The 22,641-nt window shown below is 40.7% G+C and overlaps 3 protein-coding genes across 3 annotated transcripts in view; 1 reads left to right on the plus strand and 2 right to left on the minus strand.

Annotated features, from left to right (window-relative positions):
* Window positions 1–6,548: 6,548 nt before the first annotated feature.
* Window positions 6,549–8,614, plus strand: abitram (actin binding transcription modulator). The gene is made up of 6 exons (XM_029443807.1): window positions 6,549–6,744; window positions 6,916–6,967; window positions 7,423–7,552; window positions 7,688–7,764; window positions 7,845–7,914; window positions 8,150–8,614. The coding sequence occupies exons 1-6, from the start codon at window positions 6,663–6,665 to the stop codon at window positions 8,285–8,287; spliced, it is 549 nt and encodes a 182-aa protein (XP_029299667.1). The 5' UTR covers window positions 6,549–6,662; the 3' UTR covers window positions 8,288–8,614.
* A 134-nt stretch (window positions 8,615–8,748) lies between these two features.
* On the minus strand, window positions 8,749–16,854 carry ctnnal1 (catenin (cadherin-associated protein), alpha-like 1). The gene is made up of 10 exons (XM_029443699.1): window positions 16,774–16,854; window positions 16,032–16,182; window positions 15,069–15,103; window positions 14,931–14,981; window positions 14,443–14,597; window positions 14,095–14,143; window positions 13,437–13,493; window positions 11,737–11,856; window positions 10,985–11,068; window positions 8,749–10,294 (listed from the first exon to the last, which is right to left on the minus strand). Exons 1-10 carry the CDS (start codon window positions 16,852–16,854, stop codon window positions 10,124–10,126), a joined length of 954 nt encoding a protein of 317 aa, XP_029299559.1. The 3' UTR covers window positions 8,749–10,123.
* Window positions 16,855–16,956: 102 nt separating this feature from the next.
* gabbr2 (gamma-aminobutyric acid (GABA) B receptor, 2) overlaps window positions 16,957–22,641 on the minus strand; it is a 163,603-nt gene continuing 157,918 nt past the window's right edge. The window contains exon 19 of the mRNA XM_029442908.1: window positions 16,957–20,821. Coding sequence (XP_029298768.1) covers window positions 20,656–20,821 — 166 coding nt within the window. The 3' untranslated portion in view covers window positions 16,957–20,655. The remainder of the gene's footprint in view (window positions 20,822–22,641) is intronic.

Here is a 22,641-nt window from a genome sequence, read left to right on the forward strand (position 1 = left end):
ACTGCTGTCCAGTCAGCATTACTCAGTCCTCACATCAGGCTGCCTCTCCAGACCACGTGGAACGAGTCTAAAAAAACACTGAAGATCGTGTTCTGGGTGAATTTTTATGTCGATTGAAGCCAATATTGAGAGTTTGTGGAAAACGTGTTTTCATCAAAGGCCGCTTATACATTCAGAAATAAACTCCCTTTGACCCGAAAAAACAACTCTTCCCCGAAATCACGTGAGCATTTACCGTTAATACGAATGCAGATAAGAAAGACAATACTCCCTCACCCTGCCAGTCATCACACATCTGTGCGTGTACAAAGGCTCTCAGTGGGATAAGGAGCGGAAGAATCACACCTCAAACTTAACAAAACCAGACACCCGCACAGCGCATGTTGTCTTACGAGAAAACCCTCAAGACGGCTTTATGGTGAGACAAAAGGGATTCCAAAGTTGAGTCCCTTGTTCTCTGTGGGAATTTTGTTTGATGTTACAGTGGAAGTAAGCACCAAGGAAAACACTCGAACAATGCACTCTGGCCTTAGATTAGTTTTTTCCCTGTCCGTCCATGTCTCCGAACGGGATGGAGGCGTAGAGAGAAGAATGGGATAAGAGAAGGAAATGAAGAAATGGAGAGAGATTCCTCTTCCTCCAGTCTGTTTTCTGTTAATCGGGCTCTTCTAATCTCGCCACATCCTCCTTTCTACCCCGAGGCCCAGCTGTCCAAACCTCTGACTTCATCACTTCTGCTCTGGATGCTGGCCGGTGAGCCGTATGAGAACATATCCAGAAAAATGTTTGCTTTGCTCAATCACAAACACATTCTGTACTTTTCCCCTTTGTTAATTAAAACAGTTCCCCCTCTCCATACCGATGCCATCATCACATGTTAATTCTTTAAGTGGAGATCATCTTGTAGGGTTTTCGGACCGACTCTAATGCAACATGCGAGTTTATATTAGTTTTGCTCTTTTACTCCGTTTCCAGAAATCATATATTTAGTTTGAGCGTTTCCCGTGAGAAAACCTCACTCTATGAGCTGATGCTGCTTTTAGCTTAATCTGGTTCAAAAACGTGACGTTACAGAAACTACAACTATGACCACTTCCTGCAAATGTAGAACGCGAATGACTCTATCTTTCTATCTCGATCTATAGCCCCAAAGGTGGGACCCAAATATGGCATCGGCAGATTGAAAGATAATAATGACGTTTTACTTGTGATGGTAAAATTACCCTGAGAACCTTTGACAGTGTTGACAAAAGAGCACTGTCAACAACACGGAGTGTTCGCTTCAGAAACAGCACATGAGAACAACGCCTTTAATGTTGAACTAAAGGCCTCAGCCAACACACACAACCATGTCCAAGGCTGTCCAGAGAGCCAGGGGAAACAAACAAAAACCGAACTCTCCAAAAAAAAGCTCCAAATGTCCAAATCTTTGCCAGAGAATGGAGTGTTCTTATGTGACCTGCTGGGAATATGTCTGCTCTCATTCCTTAAACCATCTCGCACATGAGGCTGCAGAATGATGCAGTGATGTTCATGGTGCTCATAAAGGTACTTTTTATATTCTATAATTATATAATGAAAGTGCAATGGAAAAATAGGCAAGGAAAACAATCTCTACAAAACATTTGCACGGGTATGTCATTTGGCACTCAAAAGCTTTGTGTGCTTTCTCTGGTATGTTTGTGTAATGACCTTTGTAATTTCTGCACAAGAAAACTTTCACTTTCCTTGTAACAGCTGCTTTATTAGCCGGACATGATTGATCTTGTTAATAAGTTAACCAACACCATAAAAGTTAGAACAATACAGAAACATTATAAAAGCTTATTGAAAGCCTTTTTGAATGTGTGGAACCTGAGAGAATATCTTTTGAAGAAAACAAGCGTTTGGATCTTGAAAGCTTCAGTCAGACAGAGGTGTAAATTACATTAAACAGTTGAAGGGTGGATATTTGGATCAAAAGGAACAATTTGTTATTCAACAGACAGCTGAGTTTAGAGCTCAGAGCATCCTGCCTGCTGCTACGCTACAAGCAAACACAAGAGGTGGAGAGTTCCTCTTGGAGAAAAGTTCACTTTCCATGAGATCTTCAAGATGTTTGCGACGTGGCTTCATACAAATAATTACCACAGGCACTGTGTAGGCGCTTTGTAATTAGAAATTGTTGGTAAACCTAAATATGCCCAGTCGATGACTTAATACATATATCCCTTTCAGTGTCTCATAAAACAGTCTTGTTAATTTTTTACTGCTTTCTTTGGCAGGAGAAAGCATGTGGTAAGAATCCGGAGCTGAAACCTGTAAAGTATTCCACGTGTGTGCATGTGGATTTGGAGTCGTACCTGGCAGTGTGTATGTTCTTTCCATTGCCCCTCAGCTCCTGTTGAACCCCATTTGTCTCCATGTTGAATGACAAGCAGGATGACAGATGTGAACAAATTAGCATCAGGAATGAGTCTGAAGCACCTCTTAGTCCGTGACATGAAAGAGGAAATAAATATGGACGGGCACCAGGTCAAAGAAGACAGAAAATAATATGTGATTGATGTAACCAGATCTGCCAGACCAGTGACTCTCAACTATTGGAACATAAATCTTTCGACTAACTTGTGACCTCTCAGATTGGACATTAAAATGATTGAAAAACACTATTTTATCCTATGAAACTACAGATAGCCTTTACCGAGTTTGAGACGAAAGTCCAGTTTCCAAAAATGACAGGCAGCAGTTGAAACAAACCACTTCCTCTTGTTCTCACACAGAGGTCAAAGTGAAATGACACAACTGTCAAGTGCTGATCTGCTGCCAGGGACACTTAATCCCTTTCTCTCACACATGTTCTGTAGACGCACGCAGACACTCATATTTAATCAATACTGATAGCTTTAAAAACAAAAACAAACTTTATCAGAGGCAGATGTCTGTTACTGACGCTGGTCAGGCTCTCTGTCAATCACTGTGTCGCTCATGCAAACTACTGTATCTTTAATTTATTCATTTATTCGTTCATTCGTACTTCAAACCCGTCAGCAGAACAAAAGACCAAAAAGTGCATGGTAACAATAAATCCACTTCATATAAGTTGTTAAATGTTGTAAAGATGTTGTGATCACTTGCTCAACATTCAGAGTGATCTTTTCAGTTATAATGTATTTAGCTGTATTTAATGTATTGTTAACACTGTAAAGGGAGGATGCACCCCGTCACGTAAACAGTTCTGTGATGAAATATGTTTCAACTAAAGGGAATCATGAAGTTCACTCACACACACATTTGCGACACACACACACATAATTTCAGAGCCTCGGGCCTCGTTGCCTTTGGAGAGGGGCCAGAAATAACAGAGAAGCACTGACATGATTGATTGCACCTTTGGCTGCAGATTACCACAGAGAAAGCTAATAATAAGTTGACATGGGACCAGCTTATCAGAGTGATACCGCTCCCCTGCAGACATGACATTTAAAAAGCTTACAGGACCTCCAAGCACCACATTCAAAGCAACGGTCGACAGCTTTGGGGTTTCTGTGCTGTTGCATTATAGCACATTCGCTGACAGCAGACAGACCACTTCATGACTTTTTAAGGGAGAGATCACTTTGACTCTGCACTTGTTGATCAGTCCACCATGAAATCTCATGTTTGCCATGTGACACAAAAGCTCATTTGACTGTACTTCAAAAACGTTACCCTGAAATTACAGTTCTTTAATTGTAGCCCACTGCACATAACATCAAGAAGGGTTTAAATGTGCCTTTTGGCAGCTTATGACTCAATCTGCTAAATGGCAAATGCAGGTGTGTGTGCCTCGTTGCTTTCCAGGAAAAAGACTTGCAGCATTTCTAACTACTTTCCTAGACATGTATCGAATGATGAGATACTGAAGCTGAGCCTGGATTGCATGCAGTTCTCCTCCTAAACAACAAACTGTCGAAAGTGTTTCTGATAGCTTGTCTGCATGAACCACTTAGGAAAAAGAAATCCCCTTTTTTCTCCATCTGCATTACAACAGAGACATATCTCATCTGTCTCTCCGGCTTAAAACACAGCTAACTGTGTGCCACGAAGCAGGAAATCCTCAATTTTCTGGCCAGACCTGAGCACAGTCCTAAGAAGAAGAAGAAAAAACAACTGGTTTTCTGTCTAAGCCACACAGGCACCCCCCTTCTTGGTTAAAACTTCTCTCTTCCCTTATCAGGCTCTCCTCCGCCACGAAAAGACATTGGACAACTTCCATGTAGAAGGAGAGACTGCTGGAGCCGTGCAGACGACACAAACAGCGAGCCAGAGAAGAGGGTCTGCTCGCTGTAACAGTAGCTGACGTGGAGCTATGTGTGGATCTCACACACACACACACACACACACACACACACACACACACACACACACACACACACACACACACACACACACACACACACACACACACACATATTTGCAGCTGGAGACATTCGAGATGCCTGTTTGACAGCCAACCAGTGAACCTCGAAGAGTGCTGAAGAGTGGGATGTTTCAAGCCAACAATATGTAGTAAAGGCTTGGGAATGTACACAGAGCAGAGTGACAGATACATATAGGCAATAAACAGATAGATATACAGATACTGATAAACACAGATGCACACACTCTCGCAAATATCAACATCCACAGAGGTCACCAGGACATACAAAGCCTTTTTCCCTCTCACACAACAATTTGAAGTGATAAATTGACAAGAGTCCTCATGAACTTTCGCAGAATCTATTCTGACTGAAGATATACTGACTAATAGCAGAAGCTGTATGCCCTGAAGTGGGAATTTTTTGGAAAAGAGTCACAGTTAAAGCTGCTTATTCATATCAAGAATGGCCTTGTTTATTGGAAATTCCTGATGCAAGATTGAATGACTATGAGATACTCCCTTCATGTCCACTGTTTCCACAGTGGTTTTGTGTTTCATCTCTGAATTAATTGCAGACCACGGCCTACCACAGACGGAGGAGTAATGGAAAAACTCATTACGATATGTCTTGACAGAAAAACTTTCCAAGTCTTGGTAGTGGTGAGTAGATGCATGGAAAACTCATTGTGCCTCCAAATATCAGTCGAGTCTCTCTCGCTCCTGCGCTCTCTTTCTCTCAACTATGTGACCAAGATGAAGTCATCATTACTTAATCTTCCTCGTGCTGATGGCAATCCCTGAGAAATGTTCCCTAAGCACTGTCCACATTATGCAAGTGGCACATAGAGCCAGATATGTTTGGTATGTGAATGGTCTGGGTCAGAGAGGAGCTATTTTAAAGATCCAGGGAGGGGAACAGTCCCCCACTCCTGCATTCATTCAGACCTCTTCAATGCATAATCCACTCGGATGTAGACTCAATTTAAAGTGTTTATCGGCCATCTGTGAGAATCATTAGCCAAGTGGAAAAGAAATGACACGTAGTTCAAAATATGGAAATTGAACAGTTGATCAGACCACGCGAGATGGTATATAATAACTATATTATATTGTGGTTCACACATAAACAAATGCATCCAATCAAATATGAAAATGTTTAGCTGAGATATTACTAAATATATGGAGATGTACCCGCATCATGCAGAGGATTTGAATTTTGAGGAAAGCTTTGATGTCCTCTTAGGAGTTTGCATGTGTAGAGTTAAATCACATTGACAGTACAGTGCAGTTTTTAGCAGTAGCCTGACATCTAGTGGGCAATATGAAAAATTGCTCTCACAACACTACATCTTGCAACATCATGAGCATGAGCATGACCCTGTTGTTGAAAAACATTTGCTTTGGGCAGTTATTGACTGATGTTTGTGCTCATTTGTTCAAACAGATATTTGTTTTAATAAGATTTTTACCATAGTTCCCCTCTACAAGACAGGTACCAGCCAAGTAATAATGCAAGAGCAACCTTAAGGTCGTTATAATTTGAATTGACATTGTGTGTAACTGTTGAAAAATTTAACATTTCATCAAATGAGCTCAAATCAAGTGATACAAATGATTTCCTGGGCCCCTACATCTCTGGAGTCCTGGTACAGGACCGGGGTAAACAGTGTCAAGTGACAATATCTATCACTGGGAAACTGCACAACTGTTTATAAAAGTTGAAAAAGGCAAAGCAAGAAATGTTTTGGAAATGTTCAAAACACTGACATCTTCAGTAAATTCAAGCTAACCTAAGAAAAACTGAGTTTAGGCCTACCTGTCCAGAGAAAGAGTAGAGCCTTAACATGTCCACACGTCTGGTTTGAATACGACAGCAGATCGATATTCAGATCCAGTTTAGATTAACTAAATTATTTAAATGGTGAACATGTTACTAAACAAGGTTAACATGAGATTAACTGTAGCTTGATCAGTCTAACCACAATCACATCAAATTGACAGATATCCCATGTATCTATGCTTCCATTTTTTTTGTTTTACTGTGATGAAGATTTTACTTTGAGGTTTTGTACTTTACTAAAGTGTCAATTCCAGCTATATCATTCCTAAAGAAGCAAAAAGTATTTACGGAACCGTTTTGCTATTAAAGATTGTCGGACTAGTTCGGGGACGGACCACTTGGTGTCACACCATTTGCTGTCCGACACGCTGAGTAGTGTAAGAACATAGGCATTGCTGTAAATTAGGGTTTTTTCGAAAAACTGTATTGTGAGAACTTTTGATGGACTGCATGGAGCAGAAAGATACAGAAGCGACGGCGCCGTCAGTTATCGACCGATATTACACGCGATGGTTCAGAGCTGGTTAGTAAAACCTCACTGAAATGTTATTTTAACAGTTAGCTAACAGTGGCTAAGTCCGCTAACGTTAGTTGAACTTCATACTTCAGGGAGAGTATTACATATTTCAATTTGATTAGCCAACATAATACATTTAATTGAAATACGTAAATGTATTGTGGTTGTTTTATTCAGATATGAAGGGGAAACCGTGTGAGGACCATTGTATCCTGCAGCATTCAAACAGGTAACAGTGGTATGATGGGTAACTTAAAAAGTGAAATCAACGCCAGGTGGAGATGATTACTAAACGAAAAGTCATTTTTAGAACTGGTAATAAATATAAACTGCAATTCCTTGGGACAAATACTACTAAAATGTTTAGTTTTTGGTTCTATCAATATAGTTTTGAGGCTTTTTGTGGTAGTATTACATTATATTGAGAGTTTTGTAAAATATTGTTTATGGATGAACTTGCATTTCAGAAACACCTTTTCATAAATATCTAATGCAAACCAACAACACAAAGTAAAGTTTCAAAAAAGGTGATATCATTACAGTGTTTCAATTTCAATCAGTCACACTTTTTTTTACTTTATTTAATCCACACTTAATAAAAGTGACTTGTATTTGCTGATATTTTTAACTTTTTTGTTTTTGTTTTCAAAGCCACACTTTTGAATTTGTGTTTCTTCTCTGCAGACTGTGCGTTATCACATTAGCGGAGACTCACCCGATCCTTCAGGATGGGCGAACAATCAAAAGCATCAATTACCAGATCAGTAATTGCTGCAGTCGGTTGAACAATAAAGTGTCTGGGAAGTCCAAGCGGGTAAACTCACAACACTTCATAAAGCTACAGAAGATTTTGCTCTATGTTCATTAATGTATACCTGTGTAACTTCACTTCACAATTTATTTCAGTTTGGCCTTAAATGCATCTCAATATTTATTTTCCCAACAATAGGGGGGTCAGTTCCTTACTGATTTTGCACCTCTGTGTAGGATAACATGCACAGATGAAACTGAATACACAATTTACAGGTGAGGATAATAGTTTAGTTTTTTTGAGGCACACATGCTTGTATGTCATGGTCAGTCACACAAATCTAACATCTTTTTAGCTGCATCCGGGGCCGTCTTCTCGAGGTCAATGAGAGTATTTTAGAAACGCCTTCTCTCTTGCTGAAAAAGGTAAATGTATGTTTTTACCCTGTAGTTGTATCACCAAGTGCACATCTGGATACCATGCATATGTCCATCCTTGTGTGAATTGAATCATGTGTATTTCTAATAATTAAATGCCCTCTTGAATTAGGCCATGTAGAAGTATTTTTTTGTCTTATCATTTATGATTGCAAGATGACTACAACCGCAATCAATTAAGTTTCTTATCAAAATAAATGCTTTCTCTGTCAAATCTGAACAGCCTTTCACTGATGGATACATCGCCGTCATCTTGCCGAAGTTCGACGAAAGCAAGAGCATAACAGCGAATCTTCTGAGCAGAGAGGAGTTCGAGAGTGTTGTCTCCAAACGCACTGTTGCCCAATCGCAACCATCATGACCGAGCTCCACGTTCTTGCCTTTTTAAGGTTAAAACCGTTCTGGTACTCCTACCACGTTGGAAGACGAAGAACGTTATCCTGGAAAGAGACACTTGCATGTTGTCACTTCAAAAGGACTATTGCGTATAATGCAAGCTGTTCCTTTATACTTAAATTGTTATTCAGTTTTTCAGAAATGAAGGAAGCGTTCGAGTTCTTTTTTTATTTTATTTTATAATTTGGAAAAAGAGGACATGACAAAGTATTTGTTTAATACCCCAAACTAATATTCTGTGTAAATTATTTTTCTAGAATTTCAATAAACACAAACCGTGATTTAAGAAAAATATTGTTTATTTTTTTATGTGTCACTTTTATTAACCTCAATTTTCAAAGAATAGATGGTCCAAAACTAGATCTATGATTTCTTCACATCTGTAGTGCCTCTACAATACCCAGCATCCTTAGCTGCTCTCACTGTACAAAGCATTTCTAAAGCTTAATGTATGTTATTCATCTCAGCTATTACCATACCATCACCTAGTACCAAAGTCATTAACTTAGGATACATACTGTGTGTATATATATATATATATAAATATACATACATGTATATATCTATATCTATACTTCAAGTACCATATACATACCAATTACCATTTAATACATATTGGCCTACAAGGCAGCTTCACAATGATAGTCTTCATAACAAGTACACTTCAAGGCTCCATTTGACACAGGTGCCAGTTAAAAATTATCTTTAATTTCTTTAGTGAGAAATAAAATGTCTGAGTATAACTATACACACAATATGATTTAATAACAGGACAGTATAAAGTAAGGTCCTGATGTCTCAAAAGCCTCTTAGTGATGAACTTTATCTTCATCATCTGACATTTGGAGAAGCCAGAACCCAATAAAAATAAGTCTCCAGTGATGAACACTGGAGGTGTAAGAGCTTTATATTTCACACTAGTAGCAAGCTGAAGATCACAGCGTCTTTATGAAGACAATCATATTTGGCATTAAATTGTGATTTTGTTACTAACATGGCACATGGCTAATATTCCATGGCAAACTGTATGGAAAGAAGCCATCAATCATATGATGTGGTTGACTTTTAAAATACTTATTTATCCAAGTGTGATGACTAGAATACCAGTGATCAAAGACAAATGTATCACAATATCTAATATTACACAACAAGTGTTAACATTACAAACCTATGACACGTTGACCATAAGAGACTCAAACACAAGGGTTTGGTGATAACAGCATCATGCATGGTGGGGGTTTCAGCTGTTGCACTGCATTTTTTTTACCCCCCCCATTTGACTAACATGTGCAACACATTTACAATACACCACAAAGCAATCAGGCTTGTCACACAGAGGCACATAGTGAAGACAGATGTATGGCTGAGCATTAAGAGGAGTTCTTTCCTGATTTTGGATCAGTTCATCAACTCAATATATACTGAGAAGTGATAAAAAGAGACTCCGGCCCTTCTCTCTTTAAGGAGGTTTGCAGCAGATGGCAAAGTCATAGCAAATTGTCTCCATCTTGTAGACTGGGGTGGATCTTCAGGTAACAAGTCACCCTGGGTTAAAAACTGCCCCTGGGCACAGCGAGCTTGTATCTGCCTTCAGCTTCATCATTCAGACAGCAAATACAAACTCTGACTGACCCGAGGCAACCACCTTCACCACACTGCTCTAGCCCCACTCTCTGGTGGGTGGATGACGATGAGGGGGATATCTGGAATTTTCTGGATTACATGTTCTCCAGAAAGGTGACGTTGGCTATGTGCTGCTCCAAGGGAGAATAGTGGACAAAGGAGGTGACTGTTTCCTGGATTATTTGGTCTCTAGGAGGTTGAGACCGGCCATATGCTGCTCCAAGGATTTGACACCAAAGCCGTTGCTGTTCTTGCTGTTGAGAGCCCCCTCTTCTTTGACAGGAGAGGACGCATCCTGCCTCTCTCTCCAGTCCTGCGGGGAACCCAGGCTACTCCTTTCTGACTTGTACTGCAAATGGACACAGCATGGAGAGGAAATGACTTGAAGAAATAAAGAACTTGCAATCTTTTGAAGGTTTTGACCTCTCCTGTAACATTTCCCTTGTAGGATTTTATGCTGTTTTATATATGTACAAATAAAAAAACTAAAACTATATAGATGCAGACACTTATAGCTATTAAAATAAGTATACTTAAAGGTTCTCTATACGGAATTCAGTGCATATCTATACTTGAGGGATTGCCTTCACACGGCTAACGGTGCTAAAACAGAGCTAACAGTTTAAGCCTGAGGGGAAGCGGAAGATGTGCGTTACTCTACTGGGACAACGCTGTCTGTCGGGACGCCATTTTCAGCTTTAACTACCGTATGAGCGCACTGCAGAGGGACGACCATTAGCTAGGCAGTGGGGCACTGACATGCATGTGCTGCTTCGTAAACTAACTACAGAGAAGCTTTGCATTACAACACACACAGAGGGTGTGACTTCATTCTCTGCTCAGGACGACATTACTAAACGATATCTTTACATAGCAAAGTTGTTTGCTGCTCTGAAGGCCGTATATAACCTTTAAAAGCTACTAATGAATATGTATATGTCCATGTTATGCTCACAGCTTGTTTCCACTGCCCCTAAGTGGCCAAAGGTTTGAGCTACTACAAGTGCCAGTCATTCAGTCAGGAGTCCTGTTTAATCACCTTTCTGTTGAGCTTGTTGCAGAATGGGAGGAGGAAAAGGACCACGGCCAAGACACCTCTGGTTGTCTGAATGGATGAGTCCACCTAGAGGCAAATAAATACAATGAAAAAGAACTAGTTTAAGCAGCTTAGCAACCATACACACACATCAGCATAGAACTTTAACATTTCCTGATCAGTGCTCCCCCGACCCCTAACACAGACACACATTAGTGACGAAGGATGATGTGACCATTAGGATGAAGAGACAGAGAGATGGGAGCCAATACATATCAAAGAGATGCTCATTAATCAGCAGGGGACACGCTATTCTTCATCCCGTCCTTTTGAACCAACCTTCGCCTTTATTACAAGGTGACCTGAGGTGGCTCATCCCTGCCCAAGATGCTCATTAATTTCTCACAGACACTCATTAATCTAGAGCCCTGTGTTCAATAATGGTGTTACTCGCAGATCACTCAAATATTATGCCACAGCCAGTAATGAAGTAATGCAGTTAGTCATGCTCTATTGTGTGCTCAGGGCTTCAATGATGCCCGTCTGTTGTTGGGGATGTAGTGTTGATGATTCTTTAATCCTTATTATCCATTAAAGAAAAAAAACTACAATCCTCTTTGCTACTTATTTGAGGTTTACTAAAAACAACAGACAAAACAGACACAGAGCAAAAACAAGTCATTGATTAATTCTTTATAAAAAAGGTGCACACACAAACAAGAAAAGATAGAGACACACATGCGCAGTATGAGTACCTTCTGGAAGGTGGCAGTCTTGCCCTGTACAGGAGTTTTTCCCCCCATCTGCAGCTGTTGGCACAATGCCACCAGTTTCTCTATCTCTGTCATCACCACAGACTTTTCCTCATCAACCAGCTGGAACAGAGAGAGAGAGAGAGAGAGAGAGAGAGAGAGAGAGAGAGAGAGAGAGAGAGAGAGAGGAGAGAGAGAGAGAGAGAGAGAGAGAGAGAGAGAGAGAGAGACAGACAGAAGAGATGTCTTTCAGGATGGGAGAGATGGTTTGTCACGGTTCCTCCGGGGAGATTTGGTAGACATTGACAGACGTACTGAACTGCTTTTGTTCAAACACAAACCTAACGTCACAAAAAAAGCCAAAAAGGAGGGTGAAATAAATTAAAATGTAGTGTTTATGTAATCCATCAGCAACAGCTAGGTCATGATCTACTCCTTAAATCTGTTATCCAGCTGGGTTAATCCCTCGATCTCAGTCATGGGGGCCAATCAATCTACTTCACTTACATGCCACCGGCGACCTACAAGCACGTGCTCTTTAATCCAGCATAGCACTATTCATGACTGACCAAAGTAAGTAAAACCTCTTAAACCTTAATTACAAATGCTGAAGCTAATTTGCATAAATAGCCTCATAATTTCAATGAGGGAAATGCAGGTGTGCTACAAGTGTGTGTCAAATAACGGCACATGGGAGTGGAGGGTGAGACAGAGGGACTTGATCAGCACCAGTGTGTTTGATGTAATTAATCAGAAAGCATGAGGCAAGTTGAAAAGCTGGGCCTCCTGATTATGAATTAGTCCTCGGCGGTTCCCGTCAACTCCCCCACCCTCCCCCATCCCCTCTACACATGCACAAACATGCACACCCTACATACGCAGCAGTGATAAATGGCAGTCGTTAATGGCTGTCAAAAACAGCCATTTGATTACACTTGGAGGACCTGGGAAAGAAGTTGGTGGAGGGCAAGAGGATGGAAGGCACCGAGGCTACGTTTATTTGTTGGATCTCAACTCAGAGAGGAAAAGAGGACGGTGAAAGTGTGTGACAGCCTTAATTTCCTGCTCTCGCCGTGTGATTTATAAGGCAGACCTGGCACCGTGGCACGCCAGAATGGGTGATACGGGTGTGTGTATGTGCTTGAGAGGCGTAACGTGGGTGAGGGCACAGGTGCCAGTGTGTGTGTGTGTGTGTGTGTGTGTGTGTGTGTGTGTGTGTGTGAGTGTGTGTGTGTGTGTGTGTGTGTGTGTGTACAGATGAGTTAGAAGCTCACTCTTTGCAAGAGAAAATAAAGAGTTTTCTTTTCTCTTTGGCTTTATTTTTATTCTGATACTTACTTGTATACTGAAGTTTATAGCTTCATATCACTATACTATTGTCAGATTCCAGCAGTGAAGCAAGAACACACTGTGTACAAAACTATATATATTAAAATAAATATTTTATTCACTCATTTTATTGATACTTATGCTAAAAAATATCTGTTTTTTATATAACACATATTAGATTGTTTCTTTTTCTAGAGGGCTTAAAGTGCAAAAACATTTGCAAATGGTTTTGTGTGAGCTCGTCGTGATTTGGCATTCAGCCATAAACTGTGTGTGTGTGTGTGTGTGTGTGTGTGTGTGTGTGTGTGTGTGTGTGTGTGTGTGTGTGTGTGTGTGTGTGTGTGTGTGATATTTATTGCATTGATAATATATACCTGAGTGGAAAAAGTGCGGAAAGATGAGCACAGCTGGAGCCCCTCTTCAGAGAGAACCTTAAGAGTCAGAGAAAGAACAAAAATAAAGAAAACATATACAAATACAGGTGAAACTATAATACCTTTAACTTCCACCAGGAAGGAGCGTTTGATTGTAAAAAAAAAAAAAAAACTAAACTAAATAAAGCACAGACGGTAAATATGAGATTTTACTTTTTCTTGGCTCTTCTTATCAACAGGCCTTCCCGTCTCTTTCCCATCTCGTCCCTCTTCCTCTCTTATCTCCCCCGCTCGCCCCAAATGGAATAAATCCTGGCTGACATTTTGGGCCCTGATTCTACAAATTACTGCACATTATTGGCAATGATCCCAATTCAATAGATACACTCCTCCATTCAACCTTGTTTGTTATCATGAACACACAGCACTATATTTCCATCATAATGATAAGTCCTACTAGTCATGGCCTATCAGATGCGAGAGGGAGGTGAATGAAGGTATGCTGGCATTTACTAATCTATTGATCTGCCGGCCACAGTATGTCTTTGCTTTAATGAACAACAGTTGCATTCATTTGCAACTTCCACAAAACGGGAGGGGAAAAAAAATAACTGGAAGGTGGAGAGAAGGAGAGATTAGCAGATATGCACGCACATACCTCAGCTTGATGAAAAAGATCTAGTGTTGTTTTCAGCAGCCCCTCCCCTCTGGGGAATCAATATGGGAAACACAGAAAATGAGGAGAGGAAGATGAGGACAAAATACATCCTCAGCAATCAACAAAAACTGTGACTTAGATGAATCGCGACCATTTCTTCCCGTGTCAGAATGAGTCATAGTCACATCAACTCTACGCGCTTCTAACTATGCCTGGTAAATATCGATAGCTGGGGGCTCGAGAATCTTATTAACAGTAAGCCTCTAAAGAGATTCATGTGGATGCTTAAGAGGCTTTACAACAATGAGCTTGTGCGTGTCTGTGAGGTGTGTGGTGCTGTTTGGTCACCTGGTGAACAAATACATGTTGTAGGCCATACTGGCCAGGCTCTGGCTCTGCCGGACGATGTCGTGTTCCTGCTCCTCCCATTTCTCCACCTCTGTGTCCACGTCTGACGACAGCAGACGGAGCTCTAGACCCAGCTTGGCCATGCTTGTTTGCTCCTGCACGCACACACAAAGTAATTCCATGTGGAAAAGTGTGAAATATGATGGCTGTCACTTTTAGAATTGTATATTAGCAAAACAGGGTTATTTTCATTTGTTAACACTGTAATAAGTTCGATAATCAGCAGAATCCCGCTTCCTGTGGTGGTACAGCATGTGAGAAACTGCCGACCCGGCAAAATTGCAGCCTATTAGCATACGAACACCATCAATTTTTCAAGCGAGTGACACAAAGTTTCCTGGAGATGAATATACGGCTGTCAGAGCAGGGTACAGGACGTGTCATGATGTATTGTGCTGAAATGCAGAGGAGTTTATGATGTATGTTACCTCTGCATCCAACTTGACAGCCTTGGCAGTCTTCAAGTTAGCCGAGTGTTTCTGTGAGAGAAGAGAGGCATTAATCAGGGGATTACAAACCATCGGATCATTGGAATATTCACCAGGATGGATGTGTGAGATACTCACCCCGGCTCTGGGAAGTGACAAATAAGGTCTTTTCTCTGTCAAGTAAAAAAAAAAAAACATCAAATAATCACATGTTATTTCTCTTTGAATGAGTAAATATCGACACAGACCATCAGGGTGGCAATACTGGTTATTCAGTAATTATAGTACTGAAAGTGTTTTGCTTTTATCACTGTCCACCCTTGACACATCTTTATCTTTCATCATAAACACGAGCAGCATGGTTCATTTCAATCGACTACAGGGACGATAAACCGACGTTCACGAGGGGAGTTTACGAGTTTACGCTGTCAATGCAGCCCTTTAACATTTTGGCTTCACAGGAATACAAATGTTTGATGGATGTGATCCTTTCATCCTGCTGAGCTGCACTTCAAAAATATTTCCAGTGTTTTATGAGAAAGTCACATTCTTAAGGGCAACCACGTCTTGGAAATATGCCAAAACATCTTCCTCCTGTCTTTGAGATTTCCCAGGATTACGGTGCGTGAAAATACAGGGTCGATACAAACATAGATCTGAGTTTACGGGGACACATAGTAGAGTAGATGCAAATAAACACACCGGCCTGTCAGTGAGGATACGACCTGATTTGTAAGAGAGGTCGTTGGTGATTTGGACGCAGGTAGCTGGCACAATAATGAATAGAGAGAGTACAGAGGAGGAATGAATGCATGGCATTGACGAATGCTTTCCACAGTCTATGATAATAAATGTTTTAAAGATATGTGCTCGCATACGCGGCTTGCTTTGCTTTAAGTTTAACTTTCCATAAGGCTATTGAAATGTTCAGGGACAAAATGATCCACCAAGGTTTTATCACAGAATTGCATTGTTTCAGGCTAAAATGCCATTGACAGCACATTTGGCCCGTATTCGCTTCCTGAAAGACTCTCTGATCCTCATGTATACGCTGACACACTTAAATGTACACAGGCATCCATTAACTGAACAAAAACGCACCTCGCCTGCCTTCAAAGACGTCGTTGATCTCTCTCAGCAGCAGGGCCATGTCACAGAGCTGCGATTCCCACGCCTCGCAGAACACCTCCAGGTTCTCCTTAGCGATCTTACTGGACGGGTGGAGGGCCAGCGTCTGCGCTGCCGAGATGATCTGAGCGGGAGTGTGAAGAATTGCGACATGAGAAAAGTAATATTTAAGTGAAGTTGGTCTAACCAAGAAAAACTATAGAGGAACAAAATGTGGTGTCATTCTGGTGATTTTAAATTGAATCAGCTGCCGGTATTGATCTAAAAGCAAAACCACTAGACTATAACTAAACCAAGTCATTAATATATAACAATGTTAAAAGCCTGCTTTATTATTTATTATTTAAAAGTCAAAGATTTTCAGTTCTCAAGTTTCGGAGCTTCAAACTGTGAAAAACGTGAAATACTCACACAGAGTACCATAGTATGTTGGACAGGTACAACAACTACTGCTAAGATAAGTGTGTTGTTTGTCATAGGCAACTTGACAAAAAAGCAACTTGCTGATTTGGTTGGCTGACCTTTCACAAATGTTCACCCATACTTTTATCAATTTGTACGTCTTGGCAAAGGAATTTGGTCAGTTCAACAAATAAACCGAAAACATACAGATGCAATTATATCGGGAGGTTGTGTGCTTTACTAACTATATAAGCAGGAGTGGCTTCAATCCCACGTGGAGGGGAGAATAAAGAGTACACTTTTGTAGACGTACCTGTTCCTTAATGTTGCCTCTGGATACTAAAGAGCAACATTTGACTAATTCCCCCTCAAGGAACCTGTAAAGGCAACACATGTTGGCTATGTGCACTTATTTCTTCATCGATGGACTGCCTTTAAATCAACATTATGAATGCAAAGAACCACAGGAATGATTCTAAAACATCAAAGATTATTTTCAGTCTCACTTTATTTAACGATGATGTGAAAAGTAAAGGCTGTCCATAACATTCAGACAATAAAAGAAGAATGTTACTCAGATCCCCCCCCCCCCATAACAACTAATGGCTCCAAAAGAAAATGTTTAGGTGTTCCAAGTGTGATACTTATTTTATACAACTTTTTCATATCTATACCTCATCTGTACATAACATAGTTACAGATACTGTAAATTAAAAAAAACGACTTCCAAGTATCCTTGTAGCGTATTCGTGAAATATTTCCTATGTAAAAATGAGAATGTACGTAAATATCTTTTCACATATACATATATATAGTTCTCTATTCTTTCTGTAATAAGAAAACAAGTTATTGCCCCTCTTGCATTTACCGTAGGTTTTGTTTTTCGTTTTAAACTCTTAATTGAACTTAACTCCATGTGATACCACATATTAACCTGACAAAACAGTAACAGTATGGACCTGTGTGTTCTTCCACTAAATATATACGTCATATTGTTATATTTTTGGACATGTATGTTTCGTGTTCTCCAGAAACCCTGATGATGACACATACAAAGATATAATTATATACGTATATGTCACTTTGTTCTGAAAAGACCTGTGGCAAATACAAACCATCAACATGATTTATTACAGGAACTTATGAGCCCTTGACCTATCACGATTGCATTTGAACAATTTTTCATCCATGTTGAAAAAAAGATTGAAATGAATCTCAATAAAAGAAGAAGAAAACAAATCAGGGCACATTAAAAAACTAACAAACAGAACAATACCTGATGATCTGCATTTGGCATTTTAGATGGACTAAAAAACGTCATTTTGTAATTTGGTAAATGCCAGGAGTGGGTTATTAGGATTGATCGTTTGCTACTACTTTCACTTTATTGCCCTCAGTGAATAACTGCTAAACCAGTAGCATAGTCGATATGATGATGTTGAGTTTGTCCACTGAGAATCTTGGCATTGACATGTGTGAGCTGATCAACAGGTTAAAAGAACTTAAATCCCATGTTTTGTAACGAAACGTACCAAAAAAAACAAATTGTAGGTGAGAGGATGAAACAACAGAGTGGATTTGTCACGACAGTTGCAAAAACAGAGATAACTCTGTGAATTATACATTTCATTTCATGCCGTCTTGAGAAAGCCAAATACCAAATATTCCATACATGGACACCATCATCGGGGTATCAGCAAATTGTACACAATCACATATAATGTAATATATAAAATGTGCAGTTGGTTTTTTCTCCTCCTGAAGGAAGAACCAACCCTCTGACAATGTCTCTCACTCACTTGTCAAGTGACCGTGATTCTCTGGTTGGCAAAGGTGCGGGAGAAGACGTGACTCCTTGGAGGTCTGTGCTCGGGGTTTCCCTGCTCCGGTGCTCAGCAGGGGCTGGAAGGGGAGGAGCTCTCACGGGAAGTCACCCTGATATATCCGATAGCAGGTGGATCTCTGCTAGCTTGTCTCCCACTCCAACTCTGTATCCTTGACTGGCCTTACAACTAAAGACAGTGTTTATGATCAGACATCAACTTGCAGAGGGAATCCACTCCAGCTGAAGTGGAGCTTTCGCCAACTTTCTCCGACACTGTCCCATGCATTGAGGCATTGAATTGAAATAAAAATCTATGACACGTACAATTTACAGATGTGTGGCCAATGTTGTAGTTTGCTGGGTCAGCGCCAATTTCCCTCTATTTATGTACTGTGGGTCCTGCAGGCTACAATATAAGACAACAGGCATAGCGTTCAACAAACGCCTTAAAAACTAAAAACCAAGACACCAATGGTGAAACATATGCTAAGAACAAGCCTTCTCACACTCCATAAAAAGTCCTTTTTCTTGTCCGTAGGCCCTGTTTGCTTTTCTGCTGCATGAGGACAGTTTTACAAAAAAGAAAAAGAAAAAGACGACACTAGTGTCGATGACGTTTTGCTCAGTGCAGCCTTCTTGGGCGCAGTTCAAGGGCACTGAATTACATTTCCATAGCAACTGAGGTATGTTCACTGTTGCTAAGTGTGAAGTGTGAAGTGATTTTTCTTGACACTCAATACGACAGAAAGCCCTGTGTCTGTGCTTTATGCTCTATCACTGTGACCAGCTGTGGTGTCATCACCGTCTTGGAACTCAAAACTCAAAAGCTACAGCCGGTTGGGGCTTATTACACGTGGCTCCCGTGTGTTCTTTGTCTTTACTACCACTCGTGGAAATTCAGGTCAACCATTTAATCCAAACTAGTTGTGGAACTGGTAGACCTACATCCTTTCCAGCATCACTTGTTGAGTGCTATTTCTTCAGAAGAAGTCATTGTGCCCTTTTCGCATTGACATGAACCCCATTGCCCGTGTCTGTGCTGGTTAGCTGTGAGGGTTAGATCAGATGGACATCTTAACAGTCTATGGAGACCACTCTGTGAGGATCAATATGACCAGGCCCGTCACTAACGCCTTGTCTGAAAAGCACCTGAGTTCATAAGGTGCTCTCTTGCGTTTTAAGTGTACATCTGAATGTGTGCATTTCTTGGCATATAGCACACACACACAAATAACAAGTGTGGAACACTCTTGTGGTGCCTTTCAGCTCTATTTTCTTATTTTTTTAAACATATGCAGCCTTGGAGACCTGTTAAAAGGCGTAGTATCACTATTCTGTATAACATGCTTTCTGAGGACATATTAAGCAAGTTGTAAAATATGAAAGGCCTTTGCAAATTCTGATGTGAAATCTCTGTCGTAACCAGTGGTGCAAATTTAGCAAAGTGGAAAAAAAGAGCCATGTGCGTCTTCCACCAAGTTAGAGGAACAAGCCCCTGGTGCCTCTTCATGTTCTGTGACTCACAAGCTTTGATGTATCTTACTTTGCTGCCCATAAGCTAATTTATCAACAGCTACACAAACCAATTCACATCTCTTTCAAACGTATGCCTAATTCTTTGTAGGTTGTCGTGTCATGATTACCTGCCTCTGTTACAAGGTCCACACGCAGAACCCCTTTAATTGTCCATTCACAGCATATACAAAGCTTACAGTACATCAAAGTCAGAAATGATAATATTTACATGTCTCCACAAGAATGGGAAGGGAATGGGGAGTAAATTGAATGATTTCCTTTGTTGGGTTTTGTAAATTCCACGTCTCCACACCGGTATCCAGTCACTGAAGCAGTGAAATACTCAAGTTAGATGACAAGCTCACATATAACCGCAAGCACATACATACAACAGATAAGGAACAGAAACAGACAATCCCCTCTGAAGCAGATAAGGCTGCACCTCAGGTCAGGGCTGGTCCACTGCTGTTCTGCTATTGGGCTGTCAGTGTGTCTGTGCATATGTGTGTATGTTTGTGTTTGTTTGACTCTGCATACGTGTATATGCCTAGGCAAGGGGAGCAGATGAACAAGGGGTAATTGCTGTGAATCATGGGAGATTGCAAGGGTCATCCAGTGCCCACTCTGTCTCCTCCCACCCCTTCCTGACTGAGGGTTTCAGTTCTCAAGAGAGGCGGGGGTGAAGAGGTACGAAGAGTGAAGCTCGCCCCCCCCCCCTCCCTCTCTTCTCCCCCGATCTTCCTTGTTCCGAGACAAAATATGCACATACGCTGATGATATCAGTCTATTTGTTGTAGAAAAAAATAACCATATATGTCTCCTCTGCAAAGAGCCAGGTGGGGGAGTGAATGAAGCTCACAGGCCAGAGACCATTACCCGGTAAGAGGGGGGCATGTGTCTGTGCCGTGGGCTGGAACCAGGGCTGCCGTTGGGGCTGGTGCAGCTGGCATCAACCCCTCCTATGGAAGGTAAGTAGGCATGGTGCAGGATGGGCAGCTGCAAGGACAGTCGACGTTGTATGCTGGAGATAGAGAAGGAAAGTTACAATGTAAGAGATAGAGTAATAAGGTACATTTACGCAAGCACTGTACTTACCTGTATTAAAATGTTATTTCTTTGTGACTTTTTACTTTTATTCCATATTTTTCTTAAAGCTGTGTTCAGTCACTTTAAAGATTACGATTTTACCAACCCTATTGCCATTAATTAAAACATTAATTGTTGGTCTGTGTGACAGGATGGAAACAGTATAACAGTTGTAAGCACATCCATGCTTTCTGCCCACCTACATAAAGGGCACAACACTTACTGCATTGGCACCAAACACTTTTAATGTAAAAGCTCTGCAAAATCCACTTTGTATTAATGTAATAATTTGGGATACAAGGTTAGATTTTACATTTACTACATCCGATAAAGTCATAAAAGATGATATATTAGTTATTAACTATATATTCAAATACCCTACCGTATATAAAGTAGTCAAACACCAATATGCCCCCAGTTTATCAATACTACAGTATATTGTATTCATTGCAAAGTACTGACAAAAAGGCACAAGGGAAAGACACAAGGGACACTGTTTAAATGGAGTATTAATGTAATTACACACAGCTACAGTGATAAAACTGGACAGTAACATAGAAAAGGTGGATCACAACAGTCAGGTAAAGTAGTTTACACACACCCTCAGGAGTTCTTCTAATTGTTTTTAGCACCCTCATTCCATTCTTCACTTCTCCTAACTAAAGCCTTAATCCACCGTGCCTCTCAGCTTCTGGGATCATCTCACAAAAAGAACATTTCATGCTTCCGCCTGCTGTGACAGTTCGCACCCTACCTCGCCAGTACTAGCACCACTGCCAGCCGTTTGGAAGGAAATTACATAACCAAATGCCAGTTATGTAAAAAGTTAAGAGGGGGAATGAAATCCAAGCTCATTCAGGAGACCTAGAAAAATGTCTTAATTAGGTGAACTTTGAAATATTAATTGTCCTCAGGCCTTTTGAGTTATCCTGTCCTGTTCTATTTGTGAAGGAATCCCAATCTGCCTTGCTCATGAAGGAAATGTTTTAATTTTTGGATGTATCATATATGACACAGACGATACATTTAAGAACATGCACCCGGTGCTCGACTTTCGTCATGTCACAAAGTGTTACCATTCGTCCTCCTCTACATTTACTCTCATCATACCTCTTTTCTCACTTCATATTTGCCTCTTCTTTCTCTCCTCTTCTCTTTCTCTCTCCCTGCCTCTTCATCTCTTTTCCCTCCATGTGATCAAACATTTATGCGGCATGGGAATAGCTCCGAGTGTTCCTTTACTTCTGTTCTCCTCCCTGTCTATTTTCAGAGCTGCTTCCAATGCGAGCTGTAAATCACTGGTTACATAAGCCTCTGTGAGTCTCTACCTCTTTCTTTCTCTGTCTCTCTTCACCATCTAAACACCTTCTTTCTTAATCCAACTTCTCTCTGTAACTGCCCTCTCTTCAATATTGTACATCCCTTTGTCAGCTGTCTCTCTCTTCTGCATCCATCTGTCCTTCTACGTTGTGCATTCTTCTCCTGAGTCTAGTTAAACAAGCGTGGGAGAGAGAGAGAGCTCTCAATGATGCATGAAGTGTGTCCCCCCCCATTGATGAATTCAACATCCCTCAGCTTTGCTTGCTTATGAATAGTAAATGAATATATATCAGCATTGTTTTTGTATTGAGATGATCTTCGTTTACAAGTTTGGACACAAATCAATCAGCTGCATGTCTATGTGTGCATACTGTACATGCACACATGTGTTTGACGGTGAGTGTGTATGCTGCAGTAAAATGCAGGCACTCTATG

Source organism: Cottoperca gobio, chromosome 11 (genome assembly GCF_900634415.1).
Source record: "Cottoperca gobio chromosome 11, fCotGob3.1, whole genome shotgun sequence".
NCBI lineage: Eukaryota > Metazoa > Chordata > Actinopteri > Perciformes > Bovichtidae > Cottoperca > Cottoperca gobio.